This window comes from Bombina bombina, chromosome 2 (assembly GCF_027579735.1).
Source record: "Bombina bombina isolate aBomBom1 chromosome 2, aBomBom1.pri, whole genome shotgun sequence".
NCBI classification, from domain to species: domain Eukaryota; kingdom Metazoa; phylum Chordata; class Amphibia; order Anura; family Bombinatoridae; genus Bombina; species Bombina bombina.
Genome location: NC_069500.1, coordinates 1,235,889,029 through 1,235,904,150, shown reverse-complemented (window position 1 = coordinate 1,235,904,150; position 15,122 = coordinate 1,235,889,029). Strand labels below are relative to the sequence as shown.

Here is a 15,122-nt window from a genome sequence, read left to right as displayed (position 1 = left end):
AGAAATATGTTTATCTTGTGGAATGTAATTGATAGATATAATAAATCTAGGTTGACACTAAAAGTCTAAATCTGAATTTAAGATACACATAAGCAATATTCTATTATATTACTGATGAGAGCTTAGCAATGGTATTATAAAGGCCAGAATGAACTATATTTTGTTAAACTGGATTGCTCAGGATAAAAACACAAATATTTAATTTCAGTTTATTGGAGTCAAACAGATCTATTTTCTTGTCCTTGTGAAGTGTAATTGAAAGACACATTCTAGAATACCATTAAGTAAAAGGCTGAATCTGAGATATAATAGATTTTTCTTCAGCATTATGCTATTGTTACCTGCTAACTAATAATTCATATGACATGTTAGTAGCCTTTGGATAATAAAATATTTATCAATGAACCTCCTCATGATACACAAAAGCCGACTCATTAATGTACTGTTTCTCCTGTATCATTTGTGATTTGATTGTGCCAGCTTCCTATAATCTACTTTCATTGCTATAGAAAACCATGATGTTGCTTATCTTATCTTCTTTGATGTGGCTAATTAGGTACAGATATAAATTAGACATAAACTTCTGAGCCAGTACAGACAGAAAAAAGCATGCATATAGCACAAACATATGGTAAATTGTGCAACAGGATTATTTAAAATAATTGTGAAAACTGTGTAATTAAAGGGACACTGAACCCAATTGTTTTCTTTCATGATTCAGATAGAGCATGCAATTTTAAGCAACTTTCTAATTTACTTTATTTGAAAAATAAGGCATCTAAGCTTTTTTTGGTTCAGATCTCTGGACAGAGCTTTTTTATTGGTCGATGAATTTATCCACCAATCAGCAAGGACAAACCAGGTTGTTCACCAAAAATGGGCCAGCATCTAAACTTACATTCTTGCATTTCAAATAAAGATACCAAGAGAATGAAGACAATTTGATAATAGGAGTAAATTAGAAAGTTGCTTAAAATGTCATGCTCTATCTGAATCACAAAAGAAAATGTTTGGGTTCCGTGTCCCTTTAAATGTGGAAAATTATATATATATGTGTGTGCGTGTTCATATGTACCCAGCTGGTGTAAGTAAAGTTAAATGGATAGTCAACACCAAAATTGTAATTGTTTAAAAAGATAGATAACACCTTTACTACCCATTCCCCAGCTTTGTACAACCAACATTGTTATATTGATATACTTTATTACATTTAAACTTCTAAATTTCTGCATGTTTGTAAGCCACTACAGACAGCCTCTTATCACATGCTTTTTTATTAGCTTTTCACAACAGGAGACTGCTAGTTCATGTGGGCCATATAGATAACATTGTGCTCACGCCCGTGGGTTGGCTAATTGGCTAAATGCAAGTCAATAGATAATAAATAAATAACCATGACCTAGATTTGGAGTTTGGCGTTAGCCGTGAAAACCAGCGTTAGAGGCTCCTAACGCTGGTTTTAGGCTACCGCCGGTATTTAGAGTCACTCAAAATAGGGTCTAACGCTCACTTTTCAGCCGCGACTTTTCCATACCGCAGATCCCCTTACGTCAATTGCGTATCCTATCTTTTCAATGGGATTTTTCTAACTCCGGTATTTAGAGTCGTTTCTGAAGTGAGCGTTAGACATCTAACGACAAAACTCCAGCCGCAGGAAAAAAGTCAGTAGTTAAGAGCTTTCTGGGCTAACGCCGGTTTCTAAAGCTCTTAACTACTGTACTCTAAAGTACACTAACACCCATAAACTACCTATGTACCCCTAAACCGAGGTCCCCCCACATCGCCGACACTCGAATAATTTTTTTTAACCCCTAATCTGCCGACCGCCACCTACGTTATCCTTATGTACCCCTAATCTGCTCCCCCTAACACCGCCGACCCCTGTATTATATTTATTAACCCCTAATCTGCCCCCCTCAACGTCGCCTCCATCTGCCTACACTTATTAACCCCTAATCTGCCGACCGCAAAGCGCCGCCACCTACATTATAGCTATGTACCCCTAATCTGCTGCCCCTAACACCGCCGACCCCTATATTATATTTATTAACCCCTAATCTGCCCCCCTCAACGTCGCCTCCACCTGCCTACACTTATTAACCCCTAATCTGCCGAGCGGACCTGAGCGCTACTATAATAAATAGTATTAACCCCTAATCTGCCCTCCCTAACATCGCCGACACCTAATTTAAATTATTAACCCCTAATCTGCCGACCGGAGCTCACCACTATTCTAATAAATGGATTAACCCCTAAAGCTAAGTCTAACCCTAACACTAACACCCCCCTAACTTAAATATAATTTTATTCTAACGAAATAAATTAACTCTTATTAAATAAATTATTCCGATTTAAAGCTAAATACTTACCTGTAAAATAAATCTTAATATAGCTACAATATAAATTATAATTACATTGTAGCTATTTTAGGATTAATATTTATTTTACAGGCAACTTTGTAATTATTTTAACCAGGTACAATAGCTATTAAATAGTTAAGAACTATTTAATAGTTACCTAGTTAAAATAATTACAAAATTACCTGTAAAATAAATCCTAACCTAAGTTACAATTAAACCTAACACTATACTATCATTAAATTAATTAAATAAAATACCTACAATTACCTACAATTAAACCTAACACTACACTATCAATAAATTAATTAAATACAATATGTACAAATAACTACAATGAAATAAACTAACTAAAGTACAAAAAATAAAAAAGAACTAAGTTACAAAAAATAAAAAAATATTTACAAACATAAGAAAAATATTACAACAATTTTAAACTAATTACACCTACTCTAAGCCCCCTAATAAAATAACAAAGCCCTCCAAAATAAAAAATGCCCTACCCTATTCTAAATTACTAAAGTTCAAAGCTCTTTTACCTTACCAGCCCTGAACAGGGCCCTTTGCGGGGCATGCCCCAAAAAGTTCAGCTCTTTTTCCTGTAAAAAAAAACATACAATACCCCCCCCCCAACATTACAAACCACCACCCACATACCCCTAATCTAACCCAAACCCCCCTTAAATAAACCTAACACTAAGCCCCTGAAGATCATCCTACCTTGTCTTCACCTCACCAGGTATCACCGATCCGTCCTGGCTCCAAAATCTTCATCCAACCCAAGCGGGGGTTGGCGATCCATCATCCGATGGCTGAAGAGGTCCAGAAGAGGCTCCAAAGTCTTCATCCTATCCGGGAAGAAGAGGCGATCCGGACCGGCAACCATCTTGATCCAAGCGGCATCTTCTATCTTCATCCGATGACGACCGGCTCCATCCTGAAGACCTCCACCGCGGACCCATCTTCTTCCGGCGACGTCCAACTGAAGAATGACGGTTCCTTTAAGGGACGTCATCCAAGATGGCGTCCCTCGAATTCCGATTATCGGAACAGCCAATAGAATGCGAGCTCAATCTGATTGGCTGATTGGATCAGCCAATCGGATTGAACTTGATTCTGATTGGCTGATTCCATCAGCCAATCAGAATATTCCTACCTTAATTCCGATTGGCTGATAGAATCCTATCAGCCAATCGGAATTTGAGGGACGCCATCTTGGATGACGTCCCTTAAAGGAACCGTCATTCTTCAGGGTTTATTTTACAGGTAAGTATTTAGCTTTAAATAGGAATAATTTATTTAATAAGAGTTAATTAATTTCGTTAGATTAAAATTATATTTAATTTAGGGGGGTGTTAGTGTTAGGGTTAGACTTAGCTTTAGGGGTTAATACATTTATTAGAATAGCGGTGAGCTCCGGTCGGCAGATTAGGGGTTAATAATTGAAGTTAGGTGTCGGCGATGTTAGGGAGGGCAGATTAGGGGTTAATACTATTTATTATAGGGTTAGTGAGGCGGATTAGGGGTTAATAACTTTATTATAGTAGCGCTCAGGTCCGCTCGGCAGATTAGGGGTTAATAATTGTAGGCAGGTGGAGACGACGTTGTGGGGGGCAGATTAGGGGTTAATAAATATAATATAGGGGTCGGCGGTGTTAGGGGCAGCAGATTAGGGGTACATAGGGATAATGTAAATAGCGGCGGTTTACGGAGCGGTAGATTAGGGGTTAATAATAATATGCATGGGTCAGCGATAGCGGGGGCGGCAGATTAGAGGTTAATAAGTGTAAGGTTAGGGGTGTTTAGACTCGGGGTACATGTTAGAGTGTTAAGTGCAGACGTAGGAAGGGTTACCGCATAGCAAACAATGGGGCTGCGTTAGGAGCTGAACGCGGCTTTTTTGCAGGTGTTTGGTTTTTTTCAGCTCAAACAGCTCCATTGTTTTCTATGGGGGAATCGTGCACGAGCACGTTTTTGAGGCTGGCCGCTTGCGTAAGCAACTCTGGTATCGAGAGTTGAAGCTGCGTTAAAAATGCTCTACGCTCCTTTTTTGGAGCCTAACGCAGCCATTCTTTGGACTCTCAATACCAGAGTTATTTTTATGGTGCGGCCAGAAAAAAGCCGGCGTTAGTTTTTCGGGTCGTTACCGACAAAACTCCAAATCTAGCCGCATGTGATCAGGGGCTGTCAAATGAGGCTTAGATACAAGGTAATCACAGAGGTTTAAAGTATATTAATATAACCATGTTGGTTGTGCAAAACTGGGGAATGGGTAATTATAATCTATCTTTTTAAACAATAAAAATGTTGCAGTTGACGCTCCCTTTAAAAAAGGGATACTAAACATAAGTTTTTTCTTTCATGATTCAGATAGAGCATGCAATTTTAAGCAACTGTCTAATTTACTCCTATTATCAAATTTTCTTTGTTCTCTTGCTATCTTTATTTAAAAAGCAGGAATTTAAAGCTTAGGAGACAGCCCATTTAAGGTTCAGCACCCTGGATAGTGCTTGCTTATTCCATCTAGCAAACCAATAAGCTAGCATAACCCAGGTTCTCAACCAAAAATAAGCAGGCTCTTAAGCTTTACATTCCTGGTTTTTAAATAAAGATAGCAAGAGAACAAAGAAAAATTAATAATAGGAATAAATTAGAAAGTTGCTTAAAATTGCATGCTCTATTTGAATCATTAAAGAAGAAAAAAAAGGGTTTAGTGTCCCTTTAAGGTCAGTGAAGATAATGAAGAAATAAAAAGACATCTAAATGGGAATCTAATTTGTAATCAATCCTGGCACCTTTAGTTTCTGAATTACACTGCATAACTAATAAATGTTAATTAGAAATGTCAATATATTTTTTCCTAGACGGCCAACCCAAGTTGAACCTATTATGTTTTGTAAGGTGGGGGGGAACACAAAACAAAATATATAAATTAAACGGTATTCAATAATATTTTTAACCGGTCAAATGAGCACAGATCATCTTTTTTAGTAGAACGAAAGATATAAATATTTTGGTAACGCCTGCATAGAAGAGTGTGTTTTAAATCATCACTTACAATCAGTCCTGCGTAATTACATAGGTGTCCGTAGATTTATTTTAATTAGAATGGTCTGTATTTTTTCCTAAGAGGTAGAAACCCTATCTATATCTAAAATGATTTCAAAGCAAAATTGGTAATGGAGGTTCCTTAGTGGTTTTCATTTTTTTAACCAAAGAAAAAAGAGAAGAAAATAGTTATGATTGTATATTTGTTCTTATTTAGTCAAAGCAGAATTATAACGCTACAACTCGAGTTATAAAATGCATAGAAGTGTTTTACTAATCCAGATCACTATAAGATTTATATTAGGTTTGGCAATCCATAGGGAAATTGTTACAATAGAATGGTAATCCTGTATGTTACTCTTGCAATTAACTATTTACGTGTGTATGTAATATTGTATTGAAGCACATCAGATAAATCTTAATGGGATAGTCTAGTTAAAATTAAACTTTCATGATTCAGATAGGGCATGCAATTTTAAACAACGTTCCAATTTACTTTTATCAACAAATTTGCTTTGTTCTATTGGTCTTCTTTGTTGAAACCTAGGTAGGCTCATATGCTAATTTCAAAGCCCTTGAAGGCCGCCTCTTATATGAGCATTTTGATTTAAAGCTAGTTCATGTGTGTCATATAGATAACATTGTGCGCACTCCCATGGAGTTATTTATTAATCAGCACTAATTGGCAAAAATGCAAGTCTGTCAAAACAACTGACATAAGGGATTAGTCTGCAGAGGCTTAGATGCAATTTAATCACAGAGGTAAAAAATATATTACTATAACAGCGCTGGTTATGCAAAACTGGGGAATGGGTAATAAAGGGATTATCTATCTTTTCAAACAATAAAGATTTTCAAGGAGACTGTCCCTTTAATAAACATTTCAAAAAACAGTCAAGAGCGTGAAAAGGCCATACAGAAGAGCACAGGGATATGCAACAAGAAGCTGTTGTCCTTCCATTGCTAGAGTGGATATGAAGATCTTTGATGCTGAAAAGCTGCACCATCCGATAATGATAGCTGCTAATAATGTTCCAATAGTTCCCCTGAAAATTTAAAAATGGACAGTGTTCACATTGAATATGACAATATAATATCTTAAACAAAACATGATATCGTTATAGCAATAAGGGCTATTATAGTGCAAAAATTAAATTCTCAAATTCATTAGATCACATAATTTTAGCATTACCAACCCTGCAAGCTTATGTGTTTAACTTTTTGCCACTCAGGAGCTGAAAAAAACTGCTGGTCCTGAGTGTACAATCACACGTGTTTAACTTTGCAAAGATGTGCAGGGTCGGTAGTGCTAAGATTGCATGCTCTAACGAATAACTATATATAAGTATATGGGGCAGTTTTAACAGGCAAATGGTAAAGAACAATTTAACACAGTTAAGGAGGTAAAATGGATCATTAGGAACACATAAAAAGAAGAAAATGTTACAGTAGAATGTCCCTTTAAACACTTTCGACACATTGAGCAGTGTCGTATTTGTATATTAAGGTTTGTAATATGCGTATAAAGTTTGCCTGCACTGAAACAGCCCTTAAGCTGCTTACACAGCTTCAGAAATGGGGCCATAGTGTTTGGTGACATTGTGCAGTATTTCTTTATTTGTAGGTCACGTATTTGTACAAGCTTGTATATATGCAATCTTTAACACTTCTTATGGATGGTACTACTGACAATAGAACTACCCAGTCCATAAACTGTTACAGGCTATATGTAGATCTTTATGCATAACTGCAGACCAGCCTTTATTTATCAAAGATTCAAAGATGTTGAGGTCCTACAATAAAAATAGTTCCATGGCAACCTGCATCTTCTGAATAACCCATCAACAATCAAATTTATCAAACCATTGACAAATATAATCATGCCAACTGTGACACACAATGACCAGCAAATGGAAGGTAATCTTGCTGCGCACATGCTTATTTATCAAGATGTCTACTCAGTTTGTCAATATAATTTCGCTGCTTGTGTTTTTCGGAGACAAAAATAATCCTTAACTATGCAATATGTTGTCCAGTACTGTTTTTAAATGTTCTAAGTCAGATGGCTCATTGGCATTAACTATGCAATATGTTGTCCGGTATTGTATGTCACGCCGCCGCCGGAGGTTCCGGCGGCTCTTCCAGCGTGTTTGGTTGCCAGGCAACGTCTTCCTCTCTCTGAGCCATCCCCTCTGCTGACGTCAGGACCGGCATCTTATTCCGGTCTCTCAATCCTCCGGTGCCTGATTGTTTGTTTCTCTCCGGAGGCTATCGTGAGTACTCTTGCTTTGTATTGTCCTGTTCCTGAACCTTTGCCTGAACGACTACGCTATTGCTTAACCCTCAAACTGCCTGATTACAAGTTGCTAAACTCTGCTTATAAGACTATTCTACTGCTTAACCCTCAAACTGCCTGATTACAAGTTGCCAAACTCTGCATATAAGACTATTCTACTGCTTAACCCTCAAACTGTCTGATTACAAGTTGCCAAACTCTGCGTATAAGACTATTCTACTGCTTAACCCTCAAACTGCCTGATTACAAGTTGCTAAACTCTGCTTCATTGACCACGCTGAGCTTAACCCTCAAAAGTGCCTGATTTCAGGTTACCTAATCCTTCCTTATTGACTGTTTGTTTTTGGTACCCTATTCTGAAGTTTTTCCTGCAACTATCAAGATTTACTTTATTCTTTCCAGAGGACCCCGACCAACACTGCTCCATATCGTCGTTGCCTGAACGACTACGCTATTGCTTAACCCTCAAACTGCCTGATTACAAGTTGCCAAACTCTGCTTATAAGACTATTCTACTGCTTAACCCTCAAACTGCCTGATTACAAGTTGCCAAACTCTGCATATAAGACTATTCTACTGCTTAACCCTCAAACTGTCTGATTACAAGTTGCCAAACTCTGCATATAAGACTATTCTACTGCTTAACCCTCAAACTGCCTGATTACAAGTTGCTAAACTCTGCTTCATTGACCACGCTGAGCTTAACCCTCAAAAGTGCCTGATTTCAGGTTACCTAATCCTTCCTTATTGACTGTTTGTTTTTGGTACCCTATTCTGAAGTTTTTCCTGCAACTATCAAGATTTACTTTATTCTTTCCAGAGGACCCCGACCAACACTGCTCCATATCGTGAGTACCTTGTTTTATAGTAGTTGTCGTGGGGTCACGTCCTGGATTAAACTCAGAGTGCAAGGGTGTTATTTTAGTTCGCCCTAGCATTTGGGTCTTCTTCTGGACATTACCTAACCTGACATTAGAATCAGGCCATATTATGGACCCAGATTAGCTATCCAGGGCTGTGACCCTGCAAGGACAACTTCTTGGTAATCATTCTGCACATTTGCAATCTTTGGATTCCAAGCTTGACCAGATAACGGCTCTGGTACATAATCTATCCGCTCCTTCTCAAGCTACTACGTCTCCTACTGCAGCTTCTGCCAGTACCTCTGGTGTTTATAATCCACCACAGCCATTAGGTCAATATATACCCAGAATTCCTCTTCCTGATAAGTATGATGGGAATCCTGAAGAATATCGTGGATTCCTTCATCAGTGTCGATTACATTTCAGAAACAATCCTCAAGTATTTGTTAATTCTTCTGCCAATATCACTTTTATCATTTCCCTCTTGAAGGGTAAGGCTCTAGCCTGGGTATCCCCTCTTTTGGAGAAAGACGACCCTCTTCTTCAGGATTTGGAGTTATTTGAGTCTATTTTCTCCTCTGTTTTTGACAAACCTGGGAGGTCAGCTGCTGCTGAGGCTGGGTTGTTGGATTTGAGACAAGGATCGCTATCTGTAGCTCAATATGCTATAAAATTCAGGACCATAGCTGCTGAGACTGATTGGAACCATAGAGCTTTACGAGCTGCTATTCGCAAGGGACTTTGTGAACGCTTGAAGGATGAACTTGTGTTTTGGGAACTTCCTGACTCTCTGGAGGATCTTATCAATTTATGTATAAATCTTGACGCCCGGCATTTTGAACGACTACAGGAGAGAGATAGGAATCGAAGAACCTTTTCTAGATCTTCTTTTCATCCTCCTATTCGTACCCCAAGTCTTTCAAGTAACAACTCCCATTCATCTGAGTCTGTAGAACCCATGGAAGTAGGGGCTATTGAGGTACCTGAAGCCGAACGTCATAGAAGGCGTACTCTTGGGTTATGTTTGTATTGTGGTATTAAAGGACATTTACTTAAAGGGACAGTCAAGTCCAAAAAAACCTAATTTTTCAAATATGGCATGTAATTTTAAACAACTTACCAATTTACTTTTATCAACAATTTTGCTTTGTTCTCTTGGTATTCTAGTTGAAAGCAAACCTAGGAAGGTGCATATGATAATTTCTAAGCCCTTGAAGACTGCCTCTATTTTATTTACTTTTCACAGCAGGGGAGAGCAAGCTCATGTAGGCCATATAGATAGCATTGTGATCACGCCCGTGGCTAGTGGCAGACACTGCACTAATTGGCTCAAATGCAAGTCAATAGATAATAACTAAAAGTCATGTGATTAGGGGCGGTCAGAAGATGCTTAGATACAAGTTAGTCACAGAAATAAAAAGTGTATTAATATAACAGTGTTGGTTTTGCAAAACTGGGGAATGGGTAATAAAGGGATTATTTATCTTTTCAAACAACAAAAATTCTGGTGTTGACTGTCCCTTTAAGGACTGTCCAATCCGTCCAGTAAAAGCCAAGGCTTAACTACTGATAGAGGGACAGAGTTAAGCCAGAATCCCATGACTTCCCTCAATTCTAAACTATTCGTTCCTGTAACCATTTGTTTTGGAGACACTAAGTTTCAAGCTCAAGCTCTCATCGACTCAGGAGCAGCTGGTGTTTTTATTGATTCAGGTTTTGTTAACTCTCTCAGGATTCCTCTTCTAGCGAAGAAACAATTAATCAAAGTAACTACTGTTAGTGGGCAGCCTCTGGGATCTGGAGTCATCCAACATTCTACTATACCTCTTCTTTTATCTATGGGCATACTCCACTCTGAAATTAATCATTTTGATGTTATCTCCTCCCACCACATTCTGTTGATTTTGGGGCTACCTTGGTTGCAGCTACATGATCCTGTATTCTCTTGGTCTAAGGGAGAGCTTCTTTCCTGGGGAACCACCTGTTTTAAGCATTGCCTGCAAAATCCCTCCAAGCCATCCGGTCCTGTAGTGGCTTGGTGGAAGTTCCTGATTCTCTTCCTAAACACTATCATGCCTTTTGTGATGTTTTTTCTAAGAAGGAGGCGGAGTCGTTACCTCCTCATCAGATTTTCGACTGTCCTATTGATTTGTATTCCTCTGCCTAAAGGGAGGACTTATCCTCTCTCTCGTCAAGAAAATACCTCTCTTGAGGAATACATAAAGGACAACTTGGCCAGAGGATTTATTCATCCTTTATCATCACTGGTGGGAGCAGGTTTTTTCTTTATTGGGAAAAAAGATGGAGGGCTTCGTCCCTGTATTGATTATCGGGCCTTGAATCTGATTGCTGTCAAAAACAGTTATCCTCTTCCACTCATCCCTGAGCTATTTGATCGTCTCCAAGGTGCTACTGTTTTTTCCAAGTTGGATCTCCATGGGGCCTACAATTTGGTCAGAATTCGTAAGGGAGACGAATGGAAGACAGCCTTTAACACAAGATTTGGCCACTACAAGTACCTAGTAATGCCTTTTGGATTGTGCAATGCACCAGCAGTATTTCAGCACTTTGTTAATGAGATTTTTTAAACTAATTTGTTATCATCTATCTGGATGACATTCTGATCTATTCCAGTACTTTACAGGAACATGTACACCATGTGAAGCTTGTGCTTCAGAGATTACATGACAACTCCCTTTTAGCTAAATTGGAGAAATGCTCTTTCCATCAGAGGTCCATTCCCTTCTTGGGTTATATTATTTCAGAATCTTCTTTTGATATGGATCCTGCTAAGCTTTCTGCAATTAAGGACTAGCCTAGACCTACCACCTTCAGATCCCTGCAAAGGTTTCTTGGCTTTGCCAACTACTATAGAAAGTTTATGAAGAATTTCACTGACATAACCTCTCCTCTCACTACTCTCACTAAGAATGGACAAGATTGTAGGAACTGGTCTATTTTGGCAGTACGGGCTTTTGAAACACTGAAATTGGCCTTCTCTTCTGAACCTCTTCTCAGTCATCCTTTTCCTGATCACCAATTTATCTTGGAAGTAGACACTTCCTCTATTGCAGCTGGAGCTGTTCTCTCCCAAAGAAATCTGTCTACCAGCAAAATACATCCTGTGGCGTTCTTTTCCAAAAAGTTCAACCCTGCCGAGTTAAACTATGATGTGGGCAACAAAGAATTATTGGCTATAAAGCTTGCTTTGGATGAGTGGAGGCATTGGTTAGACTTTTAGAGGGTTCTAGTCAACCATTCTTTATTCTGACAGACCATAAGAATCTCTTGTACCTCCATACAGCTAAACGTCTCAATCCTCGTCAGGCTCGGTGGGCCTTGTTCTTTTCCAGGTTTAATTTTGTACTTTCCTATGTTCCTGGTTCTAAGAACTCCAAGGCAGATGCATTATCCAGGCAATTTCAGTCAACAGAGTCTTCTCCGATGGAAGCCGAACCCATACTACGTCCAGTTAGAGTTTTGGCTCAAGTATCCTCTTTTCCAGTACAGGCTTTACGGTCTGCTCAAAGCCGGGTACCGTCTTCTCACAAGCTTCCTCCTGGAATTCTGTATGTACCCATTGGATTACATCTTAGGCTCTTACGTTGGGCTCATGACAACATATCTTCAGGTCATCCTGGAGTAACCAATACCAAGTGTGGAGACTTAAGCAGCATGTTTGGTGGTCCACCATGAGGAGAGATGTTAAAGATTATATAGTCGCTTGTAGCTCTTGTGCATCGAATAAACAGTCTACTAATCGACCCTTTGGATTGTTACACCCTCTTCCTGTTCCTCATTACCCTTGGTCCCACATATCCATGGACTTTGTTACGGATCTTCCTGTTTCTGCTGCAAATACGACTATTTGGGTAGTGGTGGACCGATTCTCCAAGTCTGCTCATTTCATTCCTCTTCCTGGATTGCCTTCTGCTCAAAGACTTTCTGATCTTTTTGTCCTTCATATCTCTCGTTTACATGGATTTTCTTCTGACATTGTGTCTGATCAAGGTGTTCAATTTGTTTTGAAATTCTGGAGGTCTTTTTGTAAGCACTTTGGAATCAACATATCCCTTTCTACTGCACATCATCCTCAGTCTAACGGACAGACCAAGCGGGTAAACCAGTCTTTGGAGTCTTTTTTCAGACATTATGTAAACCATCACCATTCCAACTGGTCACAGTTATTGCCTTTGGTGGAATTAGCTCATAAATCACGTTTCAATTCCTCCTTACAGACCTCACCCTTTAAGGCAGCCTATGGCTTTGAACCTAGAACTATTCCTATGATTACTAGTTCTTCTGGAGTTCCTGGAGCAGATCGTATCGTAAAGAATCTCAGTAACCATTGGCAACATATACGTCAGAATCTACTCTCTGCTTCAATAAAGCACAAAAGATTTGCTGATCGCAGAATGTGTAAGGCTCCTTTACTTCGTACTGGAGACAGAGTATGGTTGTCTACCAGATTCATTTGTCTAAAATAACCCTGTACAAAATTGGGTCCCAAATACATTGGTCCCTTTCAAATTGTGTCTAAAGCTTGTTCTTCAGCTTATCGTCTGGCCTTACCTAAGACCCTCAAGATCCATCCTGTGTTTCATGTGTCTCTTCTCAAGCCAGTTATCTACAACCGGTACTCCATCAAGATTAAACCTCCTCCTCCGCTCTCTGTAGAGGGTACTTCAGAACTCAAAGTCAGCCAGATTCTGGATTTCAAGCTACGGGGCGATCGGTTGTACTACTTGGTCCATTGGAAAGGTTATCCTATCACGGAGCGATCTTGGGAACCTGCCTCTCATGTACATGCTCCTGCTTTTGTCAAGTCTTTTCATATTAAGTACCCTGCCAAGCCTGCTCGGGTCCCCCGGAGGGGTCCTTGAGGAGGGGGCACTGTCACGCTGCCTCCGGAGGTTCCAGCGGCTCTTCCGGCGTGTTTGGTTCCCGGGCAACGTCTTCCTCTCCCTGAGCCATCCCCTCTGCTGACGTCAGGACCGGCTTCTTATTCCGGTCTCTCAATCCTCCAGTGCCTGATTGTTTGTTTCTTTCCGGAGGCTATCGTGAGTACTCTTCCTTTGTATTGTCCTGTTCCTGAACCTTTGCCTGAACGACTACGCTATTGCTTAACCCTCAAACTGCCTGATTACAAGTTGCCAAACTCTGCTTACAAGACTATTCTACTGCTTAACCCTCAAACTGCCTGATTACAAGTTGCCAAACTCTGCATATAAGACTATTCTACTGCTTTACCCTCAAACTGCCTGATTACAAGTTGCTAAACTCTGCTTCATTGACCACGCTGAGCTTAACCCTCAAAAGTGCCTGATTTCAAGTTACCTAATCCTTCCTTATTGACTGTTTGTTTTTGGTACCCTATTCTGAAGTTTTTCCTGCAACTATTAAGATTTACTTTACTCTTTCCAGAGGACCCCAACCAACACTGCTCCATATTGTGAGTACCTTGTTTTATAGTAGTTGTCGTGGGGTCACGTCCTGGATTAAACTCAGAGTGCAAGGGTGTTATTTTAGTTCACCCTAGCATTTGGGTCTTCTTCTGGACATTACCTAACCTGACATTGTATTTAAATGTCCTGATGATGTCAGAAGACTCAGTGGTATTAACTATGCAATATGTTGTCCGGTACTGTATTTAAATGTCATGATGATGTCAGATGACTCAGTGGTTTTAACTATGCAATATGTTGTCCAGTACTGCATTTAAATTTTCTAAGAATGTCAGATGGCTCAGTGGTATTAACTATGCAATATGTTGTCCGGTATTGTATTTAAATGTCCTGATGATGTCAGATAAATCAGTGATTTTAACTATGCAATATGTTGTCCGGTACTGTATTTAAATGTCCTGATGGTGTCAGATGACTCAGTGGTATTAACTATGCAATATGTTGTCCGGTACTGTATTTAAATGACCTGATGATATCAGATGACTCAGTGGTTTTAACTATGAAATATGTTGTCCGGTACTGTATTTAAATGTCCTGATGATGTCAGATAACTCAGTGGTTTTAACTATGCAATATGTTGTCCTGTACTGTATTTAAATGTCCTGATGGTGTCAGATGACTTAGTGGTATTAACTATGCAATATGTTGTCCGATACTGTATTTAAATGTCCCGATGATATCAGATGACTCAGTGGTTTTAACTATGCAATATGTTGTCCGGTACTGTATTTAAAAGTTCTAAGAATGTCAGATGGCTCAGTGGTATTAACTATGCAATATGTTGTCCGGTACCGGTACTGTATTTAAATGTCCTGATGATGTCAGATAACTCAGTGGTTTTAACTATGCAATATGTTGTCCGGTACTGTATTTAAATGTCCTGATGGTGTCAGATGACTTAGTGGTATTAACTATGCAATATGTTGTCCGATACTGTATTTAAATGTCCCGATGATGTCAGATGACTCAGTGGTTTTAACTATGCAATATGTTGTCCGGTACTGTATTTAAAAGTTCTAAGAATGTCAGATGGCTCAGTGGTATTAACTATGCAATATGTTGTCCAGTACTGCATTTAAATGTCCTGAGAATG

General features: G+C 39.1%; 1 protein-coding gene across 1 annotated transcript in view; it reads right to left on the bottom strand.

Moving 5' to 3' along the window:
* Window positions 1–5,594: 5,594 nt before the first annotated feature.
* The window catches only part of YIPF7 (Yip1 domain family member 7), a 179,519-nt gene continuing 169,991 nt past the window's right edge, over window positions 5,595–15,122 (bottom strand). The window contains exon 6 of the mRNA XM_053704007.1: window positions 5,595–6,451. Within this exon, the coding sequence (XP_053559982.1) occupies window positions 6,289–6,451 (163 nt within the window). The 3' untranslated portion in view covers window positions 5,595–6,288. The remainder of the gene's footprint in view (window positions 6,452–15,122) is intronic.